This window comes from Pygocentrus nattereri, chromosome 12, assembly GCF_015220715.1.
Source record: "Pygocentrus nattereri isolate fPygNat1 chromosome 12, fPygNat1.pri, whole genome shotgun sequence".
NCBI lineage: Eukaryota > Metazoa > Chordata > Actinopteri > Characiformes > Serrasalmidae > Pygocentrus > Pygocentrus nattereri.
In genome coordinates this window covers 13,404,290-13,420,217 of record NC_051222.1, presented here as the reverse complement: position 1 = coordinate 13,420,217, position 15,928 = coordinate 13,404,290, and the positions used below count along the sequence as shown (strand labels likewise).

General features: G+C 38.5%; 1 protein-coding gene across 4 annotated transcripts in view; it reads left to right on the top strand.

The window, feature by feature from the left end:
* Nucleotides 1-15,928, top strand: part of LOC108439370 — a 30,720-nt gene that overhangs the window by 3,408 nt on the left and 11,384 nt on the right. For 3 of the 4 annotated variants that reach the window (XR_001858756.2, XM_017717746.2, XM_017717745.2), the window contains exons 3-11: nucleotides 1,852-1,921; nucleotides 8,047-8,177; nucleotides 10,249-10,337; nucleotides 11,524-11,623; nucleotides 11,873-11,916; nucleotides 12,516-12,593; nucleotides 12,686-12,882; nucleotides 13,176-13,240; nucleotides 14,639-14,745. Coding sequence is in view for 3 of the 4 variants with exons in the window: in XM_017717746.2 (XP_017573235.1) it covers nucleotides 1,852-1,921; nucleotides 8,047-8,177; nucleotides 10,249-10,337; nucleotides 11,524-11,623; nucleotides 11,873-11,916; nucleotides 12,516-12,593; nucleotides 12,686-12,882; nucleotides 13,176-13,240; nucleotides 14,639-14,745 (881 nt within the window). In the remaining variant the exon portion in view is untranslated. The remainder of the gene's footprint in view (nucleotides 1-1,851; nucleotides 1,922-8,046; nucleotides 8,178-10,248; nucleotides 10,338-11,523; nucleotides 11,624-11,872; nucleotides 11,917-12,515; nucleotides 12,594-12,685; nucleotides 12,883-13,175; nucleotides 13,241-14,638; nucleotides 14,746-15,928) is intronic. The other variant, XM_037543869.1, reaches the window with a different exon arrangement.

Genomic DNA, 15,928 nt, shown 5'->3' with positions numbered 1-15,928 from the left:
AGCTGCCTGTAGAGAGTGTCCTGCTGTCTCAAGTGAAAAACAGTGTGTGGACATGGACCCTCCATAAAGTATTCTGAGTTACTTCTACATGTGTTCAGGGTTCCAACAGATTGAAAAAAAAAAAAACAGAGGTTAGGGAACCAGACTTGTGACCAGAAGGTCACTGGTTCAAACCCCAGAGCCAACAGTACATGACTGAGGTGTCCTTGAGCAAGGCAACTAACCCCCAACTGCTTCACGGGCGCTGCGGATTGGGCTGCCCACCGCTCCGGGCAAGTGTGCTCGCTGCCCCCTAGTGTGTGTGTGTGTGTGTGTGTGTGTGTGTGTGTGTGTGTGTGTGTGTGTGGTGTTTAAATGCAGAGGTGAAATTTCTCCATTGTGATACTAATAAGGGTCACTGTGGGTTGCCTGTCCATCCTGCAGGTGCTGGTTAGAGCTTTAAGTAGGCCTGCAATTTATTTAAACCTGCATATAGCATAGGAATATTCTGCCTGACATGAGTCTGACCAAATTCACACCACCAAGCTTTGAACCCAACTACAGCCCAGCAATACTCTGATAAAACCTGACTGCTACTAATCAAAGATCAAATAAACAAATGAGGGTACTTGTTAAGTTCATATGATCATTAATGAATCTAATTTTTAAAGAATAATCAATGAAAAGTAGCTTGAATCCACCTGAATTCATTTATTCATTAGTCAGTGCCTTTGGCCAACAGAGTCATTTGAATAAACATTACATAATAATTCCTGCTACCATCAATACAAATTACTTCAGTTTGTGAGGAAAAACTAAAGCAGATGTACATTCAGGACAAATTCTTGTATAGAAACAATCATATAATTATGAACAGTCATGTCCTATCAGGTTCCAGCAGATATTTCAGTTTCTATCACTGCTTAATGATGGCACATCTGCATCTGCAATGCTTAAAGACATCAAAGAATTCCTTTGGGAAATTATAAATTCTTCTCTTAAAGGGAAGCTGTGTATCTTCTACACCTACCATGCATGCCCAGCTACTCTGATTTAGACTTGATGATTTTGTTGCATTAAATTTTCACTTCTTTAGAGTTCTGTCTGCTAGCATATGTGTTTGTAATGGAAGTCAGGAATGAAGCAAACCTTTAGTTAGTGTGTTACTGGGTGATTTTCTAGAATTGGTGAGCTGAGGGGCACTCTGAAGCTGTCTTAAGAGAAGATCAGCAATGTTATAGCCTCTTTTCAGATGAAGGTTCTATCATTGAATTGCCTACTTGTTATCAGATTTTCTTATAGGCCTGTCAAAACCACTAAGGATCATTCAGTTTTAAAATGCTGGACCTCCAATTAGTGTTGTACAATGCATAGAAGGTTCAGTGCTTCTTTTCATACTACAATATAGCCAGCAAGTGAATAATCTAACTTTGAATACTTTTGTTCTTTGTGTAAATAGCGTAACACTATGGAACATTCATTAGACTAATTTGACGAGCATTATGATGCTATACAGGATATTAAAGTCAAACTTCTAGTATCATGACTGCCCTTCTACCAGCCCTGTTAAAGCATAGAATAACAAGATACAGCACAAAGTTATGTCAAGTATTTCAGTGCATTTACAGTACCCAAGGATCTTGCCAGTTTCTCAGCTTTTTCTAAATAATGTTGTGGTGTTTTAATTGCCAATTGCTAATTGATGTTTGTCATAGGATTTGATTTGTTGAAGCACTTAGGCTAGTCATTGTTTATGAACAAAGGTGACACAACCACAACAATATTTTAAATGTTAATTAACTTGTATGTTGAAAGAACACATTTATTCAGTTGCTGTACCTCTGACTTTGTTCTTGATTTAATCTCTTCCAGAATATGGGCTATGCTCCTGACTTTGTTCTTGCTGCCATTTCTCCATTTATTAAGCATATAAGTCAAAAAGGTAAGATTGACAAGAGCAATGAGATTTGAAGTTGTTTAAAAGTTGAGGGGGGAAAAAAAAGAATCGCATAGGTGAATATCAATAAACATGTTCATAATTTTCATGTTCATCTTTTCCTTAGCCTGAGATTTTGGGAAACTGCCACATGTAAATGAATAATGTCAGAAAGAGACTTCAACACATGACATGACAGTTTCATGTGTTCAAATTCTACATGACTGTATGTTCAAATGTCATACTGTGACCTGGAAATTAATATGAGTTCACATAAGGAAGAATGTGATGCTTTCGTGATTAGACGTTTAAGGGCAGTTCCACAGATTTTTGAAAATGTCTTAAAAATTCAATCATTAAAGTATGAACAAAATTATTTTGAGGGATTTTTTAGTGTCTGTCACTCTTTAGAGAAGCTTGCAGACTCAGATTTCTTTACAAAGGTGGTGAGAGGAGCCAGGGCTCACAATGTCTACAACACAAATATAGCTATTTTATTTACTATCCAAAACCAACTTATCTTATTTGTGATGCTGATAATAGTAAAATAATATATTATTATTATTATTATTATTATTATTAAGTATAATATATAATAATCTTTCCACGAGGGAATTGTGAAGTGGCTTTTACAGGTGTTAAAACATATTAGATGTTTGGTTCCCATCACCACCACTGTGAAAAATTCTATCTCTGTAAGTTCCTCTATAACAGAACATTTCAGGCCACTATGAATGACTGTTTATATTTTATACACTTAATCATGCAGACATTGTAAAAATTGGCGGAATTCCTCTTTAATAGATTCTGACTTTGCTTCTCTAATTAACGAAGTTTTCACTACATTTTCACATGCTATTATTGGTCTAGGCTGGAAGAGGTTAGAGGAAAGTAATGTTTAAATTTTATGATTTAACTTTAAATTATATGCCAATGTCAAGCTTTGAGCTCAAGCTAATACACAAAACGACATCTATAACAAAAGTGCCAATAATTCAAATAGAACTGTAGTTGAAAAAGTTCAGTGTCTTTGACAGCCTGTTCTTAAAGTGTTAGACTTTTGTTGTGTATTGGCCAGCTTTCTATATTTATAATCCAAATAGAGGAAAAAGTACTAGGTTTTATAAAAACAATAAAAATAATGTAAATGTCAGCATCTTTTTTTTTCTTATAAACCGTTATCTTACTGAGTCACAGGGGGAGCTGATGCCCATCCCAGCAGTCATTGGGCGGAAGGCAGGAAAAGAATCTAAAATCTTCTTTTGGCTGCTCCCTTTAGGGGTCGCCACAGCGGATCATCTGCCTCCACCTTGCCCTATCCACTGCCTCCTCTACTTTTACACCAACCATCTCCATTTCCACCTTCACTACATCCATAAACCTTCTCTGAGGTCTACCTCTTCTCCTTCTACCCGGCAGCTCCATCTCCAACATTCTTTGACCAATATATCCACTATTCCTCCTCAACACATGTCCAAACCATCTCAACCTGGCCTCTCTGGCTTTATCTCCAAACTGCTCCACCTTCACTGTCCCTCTGATTTGCTTATTTTTAATTTTGTCCATCCTTGTCACTCCCAACGAAAATCTCAGCATCTTCATCTCCGCCACCTCCAGCTCAGCCTCCTGTCTTTTAGACAGATCCACAGTCTCCAAAGCATACAGTATAGCAGGATGCACTACTGTCTTATAAACCTTCCCTTTCACTCTTGCTGCTATCCTTCTGTCACACTTCAGCCCTGACACCCGTCTCCACCCACTCCATCCTGCCTGCACCCTCTTCTTCACCTCTTTTCTACACTGTCCATTGCTCTGGATGGTTGACCCAAGATATTTGAAGTCATCCACCTTTACGACCTCTACTCCTTGCATCTTCACCTTTCCACCTGCCTCCCTCTCATTCACACACATGTATTCTGTCTTGTCTCTACTGACCTTCATTCCTCTCCTCTCCAGAGCAAACCTCCACCTCTCCAGATTCTCGTCCACCTGCTCTCTACTCTCACCACAGATTACAATGTCATCTGCAAACATCATGGTCCATGGAGCCTCCTGCCTGACCTCATCTGTCAACCTTTCCATCACCATTGCAAACAATAAGGGGCTCAAAGCTTATCCCTGATGTAACCCTACCTTCACCTTGAAACCATTTGTCACTCCAACTGCACACCTCACCACTGTCTCACTATCCTCATACATGTCCTGCACCACCCTAACATACTTTTCAGCTACACCTGACTTCCTCATACACTGCCACAGTTCCTGTCTTGTCACCCTATCATATGCCTTCTCTAGATCTACAAAGACACAATGTAGCTCCTTCTGACCTTCTCTGTATTTCTCTACCAACACTCTCAATGCAAAAATTGCATCTGTGGTACTCTTTCTGGGCATGAAACCAAACTGCTGCTCACTGATCTGGATCTCTCGCCTTAGCCTTACTTCAACAACTCTTTCCCATACCTTCATGGTGTGGCTCATCAACTTTATACCTCTGTAGTTACTGCAGCTCTGCATATCACCCTTGTTCTTAAAAATGGGGACCAGTACACTACTTCTCCACTCATCAGGCATCCTCTCACTCTCCAGGATTTTGTTAAACAACCTGGTTAAAAAGTCCACAGCCTTCTCTCCTAAACATCTATATACCTCCACAGCTATGTCATCTGGACCAATTGCCTTTCCATTCTTCATCCTTTTTAAAGCTGCGCTCACTTACACCTTACCAATTCTCTGCACTTCCTGATCCACTATCTCTCCCCCCGTTGTCCTCCTCTCTCTCTCGTTTTCCTCATTCATTAGTTCTTCAAAGTACTCCTTCCATCTACTCAACACTCTCGGTTCACTCACTAGTACATTTCCCTCTCTATCCTTTATCAGCCTAACCTGCTGTACATCCTTTCCAGCTCTATCTCTCTGTTTAGCCAAACGATACAAGTCCTTTACTCTTTCTTTACTGTCCAGCCTCTCATACAGCTCATCATAGGCCTGAGCCTTTGCCTTTGCCACCATTCTTTTCACTATGCGACTAGCCTCACAGTACTCCTGCCTACTTCCTTCATCTCTCTGGTTATCCCACTTTTTCTTAGCTGCCTTCTTCTTCTGAATACTCTCCTGGACTTCCTCATTCCACCACCAACTTTCCTTGTCTTCTTTCCTCTGACCAGACGAAACACCCAACACATTCTTGCCAGTTTCTCTCACCACCTTAGATGTAGTTTCCCAGTCCTCAGGTAGCTCCACAATGCCCCCAAGGGCCTGTTGCAATTTTTCCCTGAACTGCCTGCAACCAGCCCTGCGATGGACTGGCGACCTGTCCAGGGTGTATCCTGCCTTTCGCCCAAAGACTGCTGGGATAGGCTCCAGCACCCCCCACCCCCCACGACCCTGACGGAGAAGCGGCTTAGAAAATGGATGGATGGATGGATGGATGCCTGCATCCTCCTCCTTCAGCTTCCACCATCTAATCTTTGGCTCTGTCTTCACTCTCTTCCTCTTCTTTGTTTCTAATCTCATTCTACAGACAACCACCCTATGCTGCCTTGCTACACTTTCCCCTGGCACCACTTTACAATCTCCAGTCTCCTTTATGTGGCATCTCCTGCTAAGGATATAATCCACCTGTGTGCATCTCCCTCCACTCTTGTATGTCACCCTGTGTTCTTCCCTCTTCTGAAAATACGTGTTCACCACAGCCATTTCCATTCTCTTTGCAAAATCTACAACCATCTGACCTTCCGCATTTCTGTCTTTCACACCATACATACCCAGCACCTCTTCATCCCCTCTGTTCCCTTCACCAACATGTCCATTGAAGTCTGCACTAATCACTAATCTCTCCTCTCTAGGGACACCATCTACCACTTCATCCATCTTACTCCAAAATTCCTCTTTCTCCTCTAACTGACAACCAACCTGTGGTGCATATGAACTGACCACATTCAAAATTACACCATCAACCTCCAACTTCAGGCTCATGATCCTGTCTGACACTCTCTTTACATCCAGAACACTTTTCACAAGCTGTTCCTTTAGGATTATCCCTACTCCATTTCTCTTCCTCTCTACACCATGATAGAACAGTTTGAATCCACCTCCAATGTTCCTGGCCTTGCTTCCTTTCCATCTGGTCTCCTGTACACACAGAATATCTACCTTCCTTCTCTCCATCATGTCTGCAAGCTCTCTGCCTTTACCAGTCATTGTCCCTATGTTCAGAGTCCCTACTCTAACCTCCACACTCCTGCCTTTCCTTCTCTCTCGCTGCCTTCTAACCTGCCTTCCTCCTCTCCTCTTTGATGGTCTTTGACCTACAGTAGTCCAATTTCCACCGGCACCCTGCTGGTCAACAGCACCGGAGGCGGTCGTTGTTAACCCGGGCCTCAACCGATCTGGTATGGCAATCATATTTGTGATCCGCATGATAGTTTTGGCACAAGTTTTACGCCGGCTGCCTTTCCTGATGCAACCCTCACCATTTATCCGGGCTTGGGACCGGCACCAGAAGTACACAAAGTACACCCCTAATGGCTGGTTTAAAAAAGGAAAAGAAATCTAAAATGATTTCTTTAAATTAAAAACAAGCAAAGTTATTGACTGCAACTTCAAACAATTATTTTAAGACTAAATAAGCCTGCTTGGAGTTAACTACAAATGATGTTTTATTTACTTTTATTGTTAAAACATTGGGTTATTATAGGGCCTTTAAAAGATGTTAGGCTACAGTACAATAAATTACCCACTGTCTCTGCTGTGGTTTCCCAGAGTGTCATTTACTGTCTAAGAAAAATTGCGGTATTGTCCATACAGCTTAAGTGTCCTAGCTGTGTGGATCATCAGTTAAAATATAACAATTAAAAAATATAAAACTGCATGTCTTTCCAGCAACACTTACAGCTGAATTCCAGAGTGACTCCACTGTAATGATAGAAAATACCTTGTTTTGTGAATAGCATGTGGGCATGGTTTTGAAAATCACTTGCAGTCTGAAGTTTCTCCAACAGGGAGCACCCAAGTCACCATAAACCTACATCAGAGGACGATCATGAACACATGTTGCAGTAACAATGATTAAAATGACAGATGATGTTCGAAAGAGCATAAGAACAAAAACAGAATAAAAAAAGTAGGTCAAATCTTTAAGATGATACAGAATCATGATTTTCTAACAAATTACTGTGCTAATTACTTTTAGACATTTCCCAGGCCTAGTTGGAATGTATCATGTGTTATGGATTTACTCTTTTAGGCTGTCCAGTTTTTTTTTTTTTTAACCTAAATGGCAACTTTCAAAATGTGAAGGAACCTGTGTCCTGAAACAACCCACTTGTGCACACCCTAATTAATGTCAGATGAATGAATGGTTCTAAATTGGATACATATACGATTCGTGGCCATGCGACTTTAATTGAGAAAAGCCGGATCAGACTTCCTGTGGAATTTTAGGTGTTAATATGGGAGCAGCACTGAACATGAAGTACATCCTAGTAAATACTTAAGAAGCAATGCTTTTGATCTTTTCCTGCCTTCGTCTTGCTGTAATAATGAATAACTGAGAGTTGTTCAGAGCAAATTATCTTTGCAAAAAAATTGTTTTTAATTGATTAAGAGACCCTTATTAGTCCCACAACGGGGAAATTCCACCTCTGCATTTAACCCATCCGTGAAGTGAAACACCACATACACTCTAGTGAGCACACACACACTAGGGGGCAGTGAGCACACTTGCCCAGAGCGGTGGGCAGCCCAATCCGCAGCGCCCGGGGAGCAGTTGGGGGTTAGGTGTCTTGCTCAAGGACACCTCAGTCATGTACTGTCGGCTCTGGGGATCTAACCGGTGACCTTCCAGTCACAAGGCTGGTTCCCTAACCTCCAGCCCATGACTGCTTTTGCTTCTTTGTAAGTTAGTTGTTAATGATGCACACGTTTATTCATGTGACGTTATTCAGTTGGATGTGTGCGTGTTGGTCATTTGGCCACATTAATGGTACATATAAGACACTTATGAGCCATCAAGGAAGAAAGAGTAAAAAAAAATTGGAAATGAGTTTTCTAATGTGTTTTAGATTTTTATACAGTTATACACTGAATATGTACAGGGCAGTGATAAGATTTTGTTGTGTTTCTTGCAGGTATTCGTGTGGTTAGCAATGCTGGTGGGGTGAATCCTCTCGCCTGTGCCTCTGCTATACAAGAAGTGGTGCAGAAAGCAGGTCTAGACCTGAAAGTTGCAGTGGTAACTGGTGATGACCTAATGCCACAGGTTAGGAGAGTGCGGTCATCTTCTACCCATATAAAAAAAATCTGCTATGATTTTTGCTTGTAATCATGCTGAATATTACCTATCTGAGTCTATACAAATGGGAACAAAACTATTCATGGTAGCTGATGTAGTAGTTGACCTGCTGATTGCACTTTAAGTAGATACTCTGAAACTTTTCCCCTCTCTCATTGGACTTCTGTTGTCTTGCTGCATGGCTCAGCTGTTTCTGAGGTCTTACTCATATCTCCTATGTTTGTTTATCATTTATGCTTCTTTCAGTATTGGCAAATTGGACAGAACCTCAAGCAAGGCACCCTTAATTAAATTACTTGCCATTAGAAAATTCGCACAGCTTGGCAGATCTCTAAATATCAGGATCAAGTCAGTTGTTTTCTTTAAATATTAAATAAAAATCATAAACAGTTTACTAACAGTTAACCTTAATTATCCTTAAGACTTTTTCACACATAATAACACCAATTGTGTTCTCATTTTTAGTGCTTTCAAATATAACGTATTATTTTTTTAAAACCTAATTTCATTAAAGGTCTTTGACTAGTTTGAACCTTTAAACCATGTGTAGTAGTCCTGGCTGAACCCCAGCTGCTCCTGCCCTTCATGTTGCTATGATAGAATCTGTGATTGTACTCTTGTTTAGGTTCATGTGAACACCACATTCTCACAATGAAAATAATAAATACATTGTGATGAAGCTTTATTTGTCTACGCATATAGCTGTAACAGAATAGACTGCTTTTAAACTGAAACAATCTTTGTTTAAGGTCAAATTCATGCAAATAAATGCATTAACTCTTATTACTTAATCATTAAATAATTAAGTAATATTAATTCATTGTCATTTATAATTCTGATTACAGATACAGTCCACAAAACAACAAATTCAGCATGGAAGATGTGTAATATGTCAGAAATCAGAGAATAAGAATGACTTATAGTACAGACTAGTTAAGGCATACTTTTAGTAGATCCACAGAAATTATAGTACCTTGGAACTATTCTAGTATCCTTGGAAAAATTCTAGTATCCAGCACTTTGAACTGCATCAAAATAGAAGGAGCAATATGACATTAAAGCTAATTAAAAGAGCTACTCGTATGCAAAACACCCTCAGACAAATTAAGTTTTGTGGATTTTCTAACTGAAAATAAGTTAACACATCCATCAAGGAACTTAAATGTGGCATTTTTTCCTTACATTTCAGTCCACAGTTTCTACAAACTCAGTTCCAAAACTGTTGGGACAACAGGTAAAACGCAAATGAAACATAAAGCAGTGATGAATGAATCTACTTTGACCTGTCTTTGAGCAAAAACAGTACAAAGACAAGATATACAATGTTTCATCTTATCAACTCTATTGTTTGTTTGTAAATATATGTTAATTCTTTAATTGATGCTGGCAAAAGTCAGGACAGGGCAATTTTAGACTAGGAACATTTGTGAAATGTTTAAAAAACATCTTAAGCAGGGTTATGTTAAAATCCATGTTATATTAAGCTCAAAACACTTGTATACCAGAAGAATGGCAAAAACATTTGCCAGCTTAGGATCTATTTGTGTCTTTAGTCCTCAAATGTTTATTAAGTGTTAGGTAAGATGATGTAACACAGTGGTAAAATGCTCCCCTCCCAACTTGTTTGGAGCAGGAATGAGCATATATTTACAAAATGCAATTAGGTTTATAGGGTAAAATATCAAATTTAGTGTTTTTTATCCATTTCCAATTTAATCTAGGTCAAGCAGAACTTACTATTGACTGCTTTCTGTTCTTATTAGCATTACATATATTGTCTCAACTTTTTTGGAATTGGGTTTGTATTTATTTGCTGAGTTTAAGATGTAAAACATAAAAAATAAAATGTGCCATGAATTTTGCACAGATATTTTTTATGTTATATTCAGTAAATAGTCAGTTATTGTGCATTACTTTGTGAGAAGTGTGTTCACTTAGAAGTGTGTTTCAATTAGAAAACATGAGCAACACAGTTTTTTCCATAAGCTACTGTTAACATAAGAAAAAAAAAGAATCTTAATTGTTTCTCTCTCTTTAGAAAGACTCTCTGAATATGCTGAGGATGGCTGATGTAGAAGAAAAGAAAACACTTCCCAAAACTGTACACAGTATGAATGCGTATCTGGGGTAAGAGGAAAGTGGCAATGTGATTGATGTTGACTTGCAGTCAATACCATTTTCCTATTCCTATTGTTCCCTAATCAGATGCACACAAAAATTACATCACTCCAATGTCATGTTAATACAAACCAAAAACGTTGTTTTATTGTAGATTATTTATGTGAAACGGTTTTAAGCATTTAAACAGAAATTCACAGTGCAATGCTGCTTTTATATACACTCGCTCTTCTCCATCCCCCAAAAGCTGTGCTACACTCATGTTTTAAGTAGCTGCTCTGCAGTGCCCTTCCCCCACCATGTCTCTGCTTTATATAGTCCACATTCAAAGCTGTCCTTTAAACCAAGCCTTCCTTGAACCCCTCCCTCTCAGCGCTCCAGATTTTTCTTCCTCTGTTTCCTTTTCTCTTACTTATGATTCAGTGTTGTTTTTGGGGTGTTTTTGTAAGCTGTCACATGACGATGTTGGTGTTCTTGTTGTAATGGTTGTTTTACTTCTTATTCTGTTTCTTCTTCTTTGTCTACTTTTTGTCTTCTTAAAGGAAACCTTTAAGGGAAAGGGAAAGTATCAAATCCATTGCACATTGAAATCAATGGATCATCTATTGATTTGGTCTTTACTGTGTCATGATTAGTTGACCGACCAAACCATAAAGATACCCATTCTGGAAAATGCAAATACACTCTCTAGCATGAAGGCCAAAAATGTTTGAGTTCTTGAGTATTTCACAGTGCAATATGCAGTACTGTGCTAAAGTCAGAAACCACCCTTTATTTATTTAAGTTCCAGTCCAAACAGCCATTAAGTACAAGTTATTCTTTTTCAAGAGCAGTTTCTAAAAAGATTAGATGTAAGATAATCCACTTGCACAAATGATAAAATAAGTGGAGAAAATGGGATCTTCCGACATGGGAGTTTCATAATGAAATGATTAAAAGTAAATTATTAAAAAAATATTTATTTTTAGACTTTTTTCTGTTAAATATATTCTTTTCTGCCTTTTTTCCTGATGCTAAAAAACTGTACTGGTTGTGTTGACTAAAAATTATACGCATGAAAAGTGGTCTCTGACTTTTGCGCAGTACTGTAATCACTGACAAAAATGGCAATTATAAAATTATCAAAATACTGTCCAGCCTGGATAGTAAATCTAATATTGTGTGAAATTCTGGTGGTGTTCTCTGCTTTCTGCAGCGCTGTCCCTATAAAGCGATGTTTGGACCTTGGGGCTGATATCGTAGTGACCGGACGCTGTGTCGACAGTGCAGTAGTGCTTGGACCGCTGATGCATTCGGTACGTTTTGTCATTATGATTGATTTCCAAAATCAGCTTGTGATCACAGGAAATTAAACATAATTGTATACACTGTAGAATTTGAGCCAGATTTTATTTGTTCATTTAGTTGTTTTTCTGCATGTTAGAATATTTCTTGTCACTGTACAAAATTAGAAATGTCTTATTCTGTAAGCAGCAAATGCAGGTCAACATGGCATTGAAATTGGGTGCATTATCTTTGTTCAATAGTGTTGTATATTTTGACAGTTTGGTTGGGAGCAGAGTGCCTTTGACCTCCTGGCTGCTGGAAGGTAGTGTAACTGTAAAATACAATGTATTATATTTGTTGAGTGGCATATGTGAAAGCCACTTAGCAAAGGATCAAGTAGAACTACATGTCGAGGTATTTTGTAAGGCTAAATGAGCAGTTCGTTTTTTCTTACATAAACTGCAGTAATGATTTGGATGATTGTATCTGTATTGAGCAGGCTAATAACACAATTTCAACATTGGTGTATCCCTAAAAATAACATATGTATTGGCTAGACTTTATGAGCTAGCAAACTTGGAATGTAATTCAACAGTTAAACTATAAAGAGTCTCATTTATTTTGTTTTTAGTCTTGTTATATATTTTTACCTATACAGTGCCCATCTTTGTAGGCCTTATAAGATCATCCCTCGTATACTAAACAGATTCCAGCCTTTCAGTTTTGACTTGCTTTCTGTGTAGCCTTTTGGATACTTAGCAGCTTGCTAATTACACACCTAACTTTCAGCATTAGTCTCTCTGATAATTAAATAAAGATTTAGTGAATAAGTAAATACTATTTATCACACTGTTTATCACATTTAAAATACATCAGCTGAATGCATTGTTATCAAGTAACACATTTCTCCCTCTCCTTTAGCCTCGCAGGACACCTGATAGAATGTGGTGCTCAAGTCACTGGTGGGATTTTTACAGATTGGCATAAAGTTCCAGACTGGTAAGTGCCTTGTTCCTGTTCTTGAGTGTTTTAGAAAAGTTGATCCTTTTGATTAATTTTAAAACTTCCAAAATGTTTTCTTTCCACTGTAGGGATAACATGGGCTTTCCAGTGGTTGAATGTTTGGCAGACGGCTCATTTACACTGTCCAAGCCTCCCAAAACCGGCGGGCTAGTCTCATTTGGTACAGTAGCAGAGCAGCTAGTTTATGAAATTGCGGACCCACAGCGTTACCTCCTACCTGATGTCTCTTGTGACTTCTCACAGGTCACCATCACTGAGATACCAGGTGGGACGAGTGACTTACTTTCTACATGAAATACTAATAAACATTAAGATAATGGTAATTTTTTCATACCTTAATGATTTAAAAGCTTGTTTACACAATCAAGTAATTATTGTGAAACCTCAATCAAAAAATGGAGATCATACAATCAAGACACATATTTAGCTTGGTTTATGGTTTAAAAGGAATGCTTCTTTAGGAATGCTCAGGTAATGTTCTTTAACTGTGTAGTTTACTTGCTGAAATAAGGTCAGCCAGCTGTTGGACATAAGCTAAATTTATGCCTCAAATTAAAGGTGTGGATGGAGGAGCTGTCAGAGTAGGTGGAGCAAAGGGATCACCTCCATCACGTGACTACAAGGTAACTCTTTGAAACAAAACATTTACTGAAACACAAACACATAGTCCCATTTAAAAATGTAAACTGCAGCAGACTCTCCGGGCCCCTCCACTTCTGCTGTATGGGGCTGTATGGAACATTTTTGTTCATCAAAAATACCAATGTATATGTACACACAAAAGTACAACAATGATCTTTAGGGTTAATTTGAGTCCTATAAATGAGTTTTAATGGTAAACTGCGCTCAGTTTGGTATACAGTCAGTCATCGAAGGGTTGAGGGGAACCTTCCTACTCAGTGACAACATGGCTGGTGGATTTTTGTGGAAGGCAAGTGACAGTGCTGGGATTTGATCTGGGGACCTATTGACAGAGCCAAACTCTGTAACTGTTGAAACAGTAAATACAACTAGTTATTTTAGCTCAGAGATGTCCAAAGTATGGCCCCAGGGCCAAATGCAACCTGCATATTGCTATAAATCGTCCCTCTCGTCTGTATGTTGCAATATTTCCTTTCACTTGACAGTGGCAGCAGTGCTGTATATGCACAGTTAGTTTACAGTTAAACTATGAATTAATTTACTGAATAACATTTAGTCATGACAGTGACAACCAGCAATTTTAAGAGTGATGACACACTTACTTATTGAGAGCCATAACAAATGTGTGCCTTATTATTAATATTTCAATACATTGTGAAAGCTACTACGGACATTACAATAAATTTTCAGGGGACAAGAAGGCAGAAAAAAAACCTTAAATCGTTTTTTTCACTCACAGTGTCAGATATGTGACTGTAGCGTAATACTTGACACAGTTCTTATTTGATTTGACTTGGAAGTACCTGTTGGACCGGATTTAAAAAGACCAGGTACACACAATCGACAGTTTAGGGTCATTCAGATTCCAAGCCATTAACAGTAAATAACACCCAGACCAATCCTTTTGGAATTTCATGTGACATCACACATAGTGGAATAAAAGGGCTTATGTAGATTAGTGATCTACATTGTAAACAACACCATGTTGCCTTGTGGTTATGTAGTGAATTTTATGGAAGGTTTTATGGAGCAATTTTCTGATTGTTAAAACCACCATGGAATGTTTACCATCCTCTGTGATAGTAAACTCAAGAGTTATTAGTGACTCTAACTTGGCAATTCCTGACTGGGGCTTTAACTATTCATTTCTGAATAAAAGATAGAGTTGCCCTATGGACCATAATCCTCATCTCAGACAAACCACTTTTCACATGAATGTTTGGTGAGTGAGTCAGCAGTGGTCAGCAGTGAAACACGTCAATAATCTCATAAATGAAAGCCCACTTAACGATGCTTTTTTTGGATTTTAAGCTTCCTACAGCAATCTGTAGCTCATGATCAAAGGCATGTCTCTACATTAAACCATTATTTTTCCCAAGGTCTGTGCCACATATATGGATGGCTTCAGGGCTACAGCAGTTTGTCCAGTGGGTGGTCCTAGAGCTGCAGAAAAAGCCAGAAGAACAGCAGAGAGCATTATCAAAAGGTTAATTGATTGCCTTCACATATTATTGAATTTGTCTTTGATACAGTATTTATTTAAAAAAAATAAATAAATAAAACAGAACTCTGAACTTGTCAAGCTGATGCATAGTTTTTACACTGAGAGGAATTAAGTATTCTGACATTTTTTTTTGTTACTTAATATACTTCCATATATCCACTTAAAAATTAAAGAAAAATGTCACAAACTTTTGCTTTAAATGTGAACAAAAGAGTAAATGTATTTATAAACAAAGATATGTGAAATCGACAGAGAAAAAAGTATTCAGACACTATGGATGCACAATAATTTCTCAGTACTGGCAGATATTTGCTTAAAAATGTCAGCATCAGACCGTTCTCTACACTTGACTTTTTTAAACTGATATTTGATGTATTTATTGTGCTCTGAAAGAGCAGAATGTTTAGGCCCACTGGGCAACTGTGCTGAAATGACTGCATCCTTTTCTCTTTTTTTTAAAATGATTTTTATTGCATTTGTAACTCTCAACAGGCAATGATTGAAATAGCCTTAAAAAGAAATACAGTTTGATCTAGTCTCAATTTCTACATTTTCTAAATGTTTTTGCATCTGCATAGGCATATATACACATAAAATATTGGGTATCAGCATTGCCCACAAAATTCCATATCAGTGCATTCCTAGCCATTATAGATACTGAAGTCCTAGACACTAAACACATTAAAAACATAAACACCAATGAACCAAAACATTGCTACCTGCCTAATATGCTGTTGGTCCTCCATGAGCCGCCAAACCAGCTCCAACCTGCCAAGGTATCTGGCACCAAGACATTAGCAGCAGATTTTGAAGGTCCTGAAAGTTGCAAGGTGGGGCTGTTCTAGGCCATCCCACAAATGATCGATCAGATTGAGATCTGGGAATTTGGAGGCAAGGGCAACACCTTGATGTCTTGGTCATGTTCCTTAAACCAATCCTGAACAATGTGTGCAGTGTGGCAGGGAGCATTGTACGGCTGATAGAGGGCCCTGCCATTGTGCAATACCATTGCCATGATGGTCATACCTGGTCCGCAACAATGTTTAGGTTTGTGGCATGTGTTAAATTAACGCCCACACTGCCCACAATGCCCGGAGCCAGAATAACATTGCCACAGTTCATCCACCAGCTCGGTGCCATCACTTCCTCAGAATGGATAGCCTTG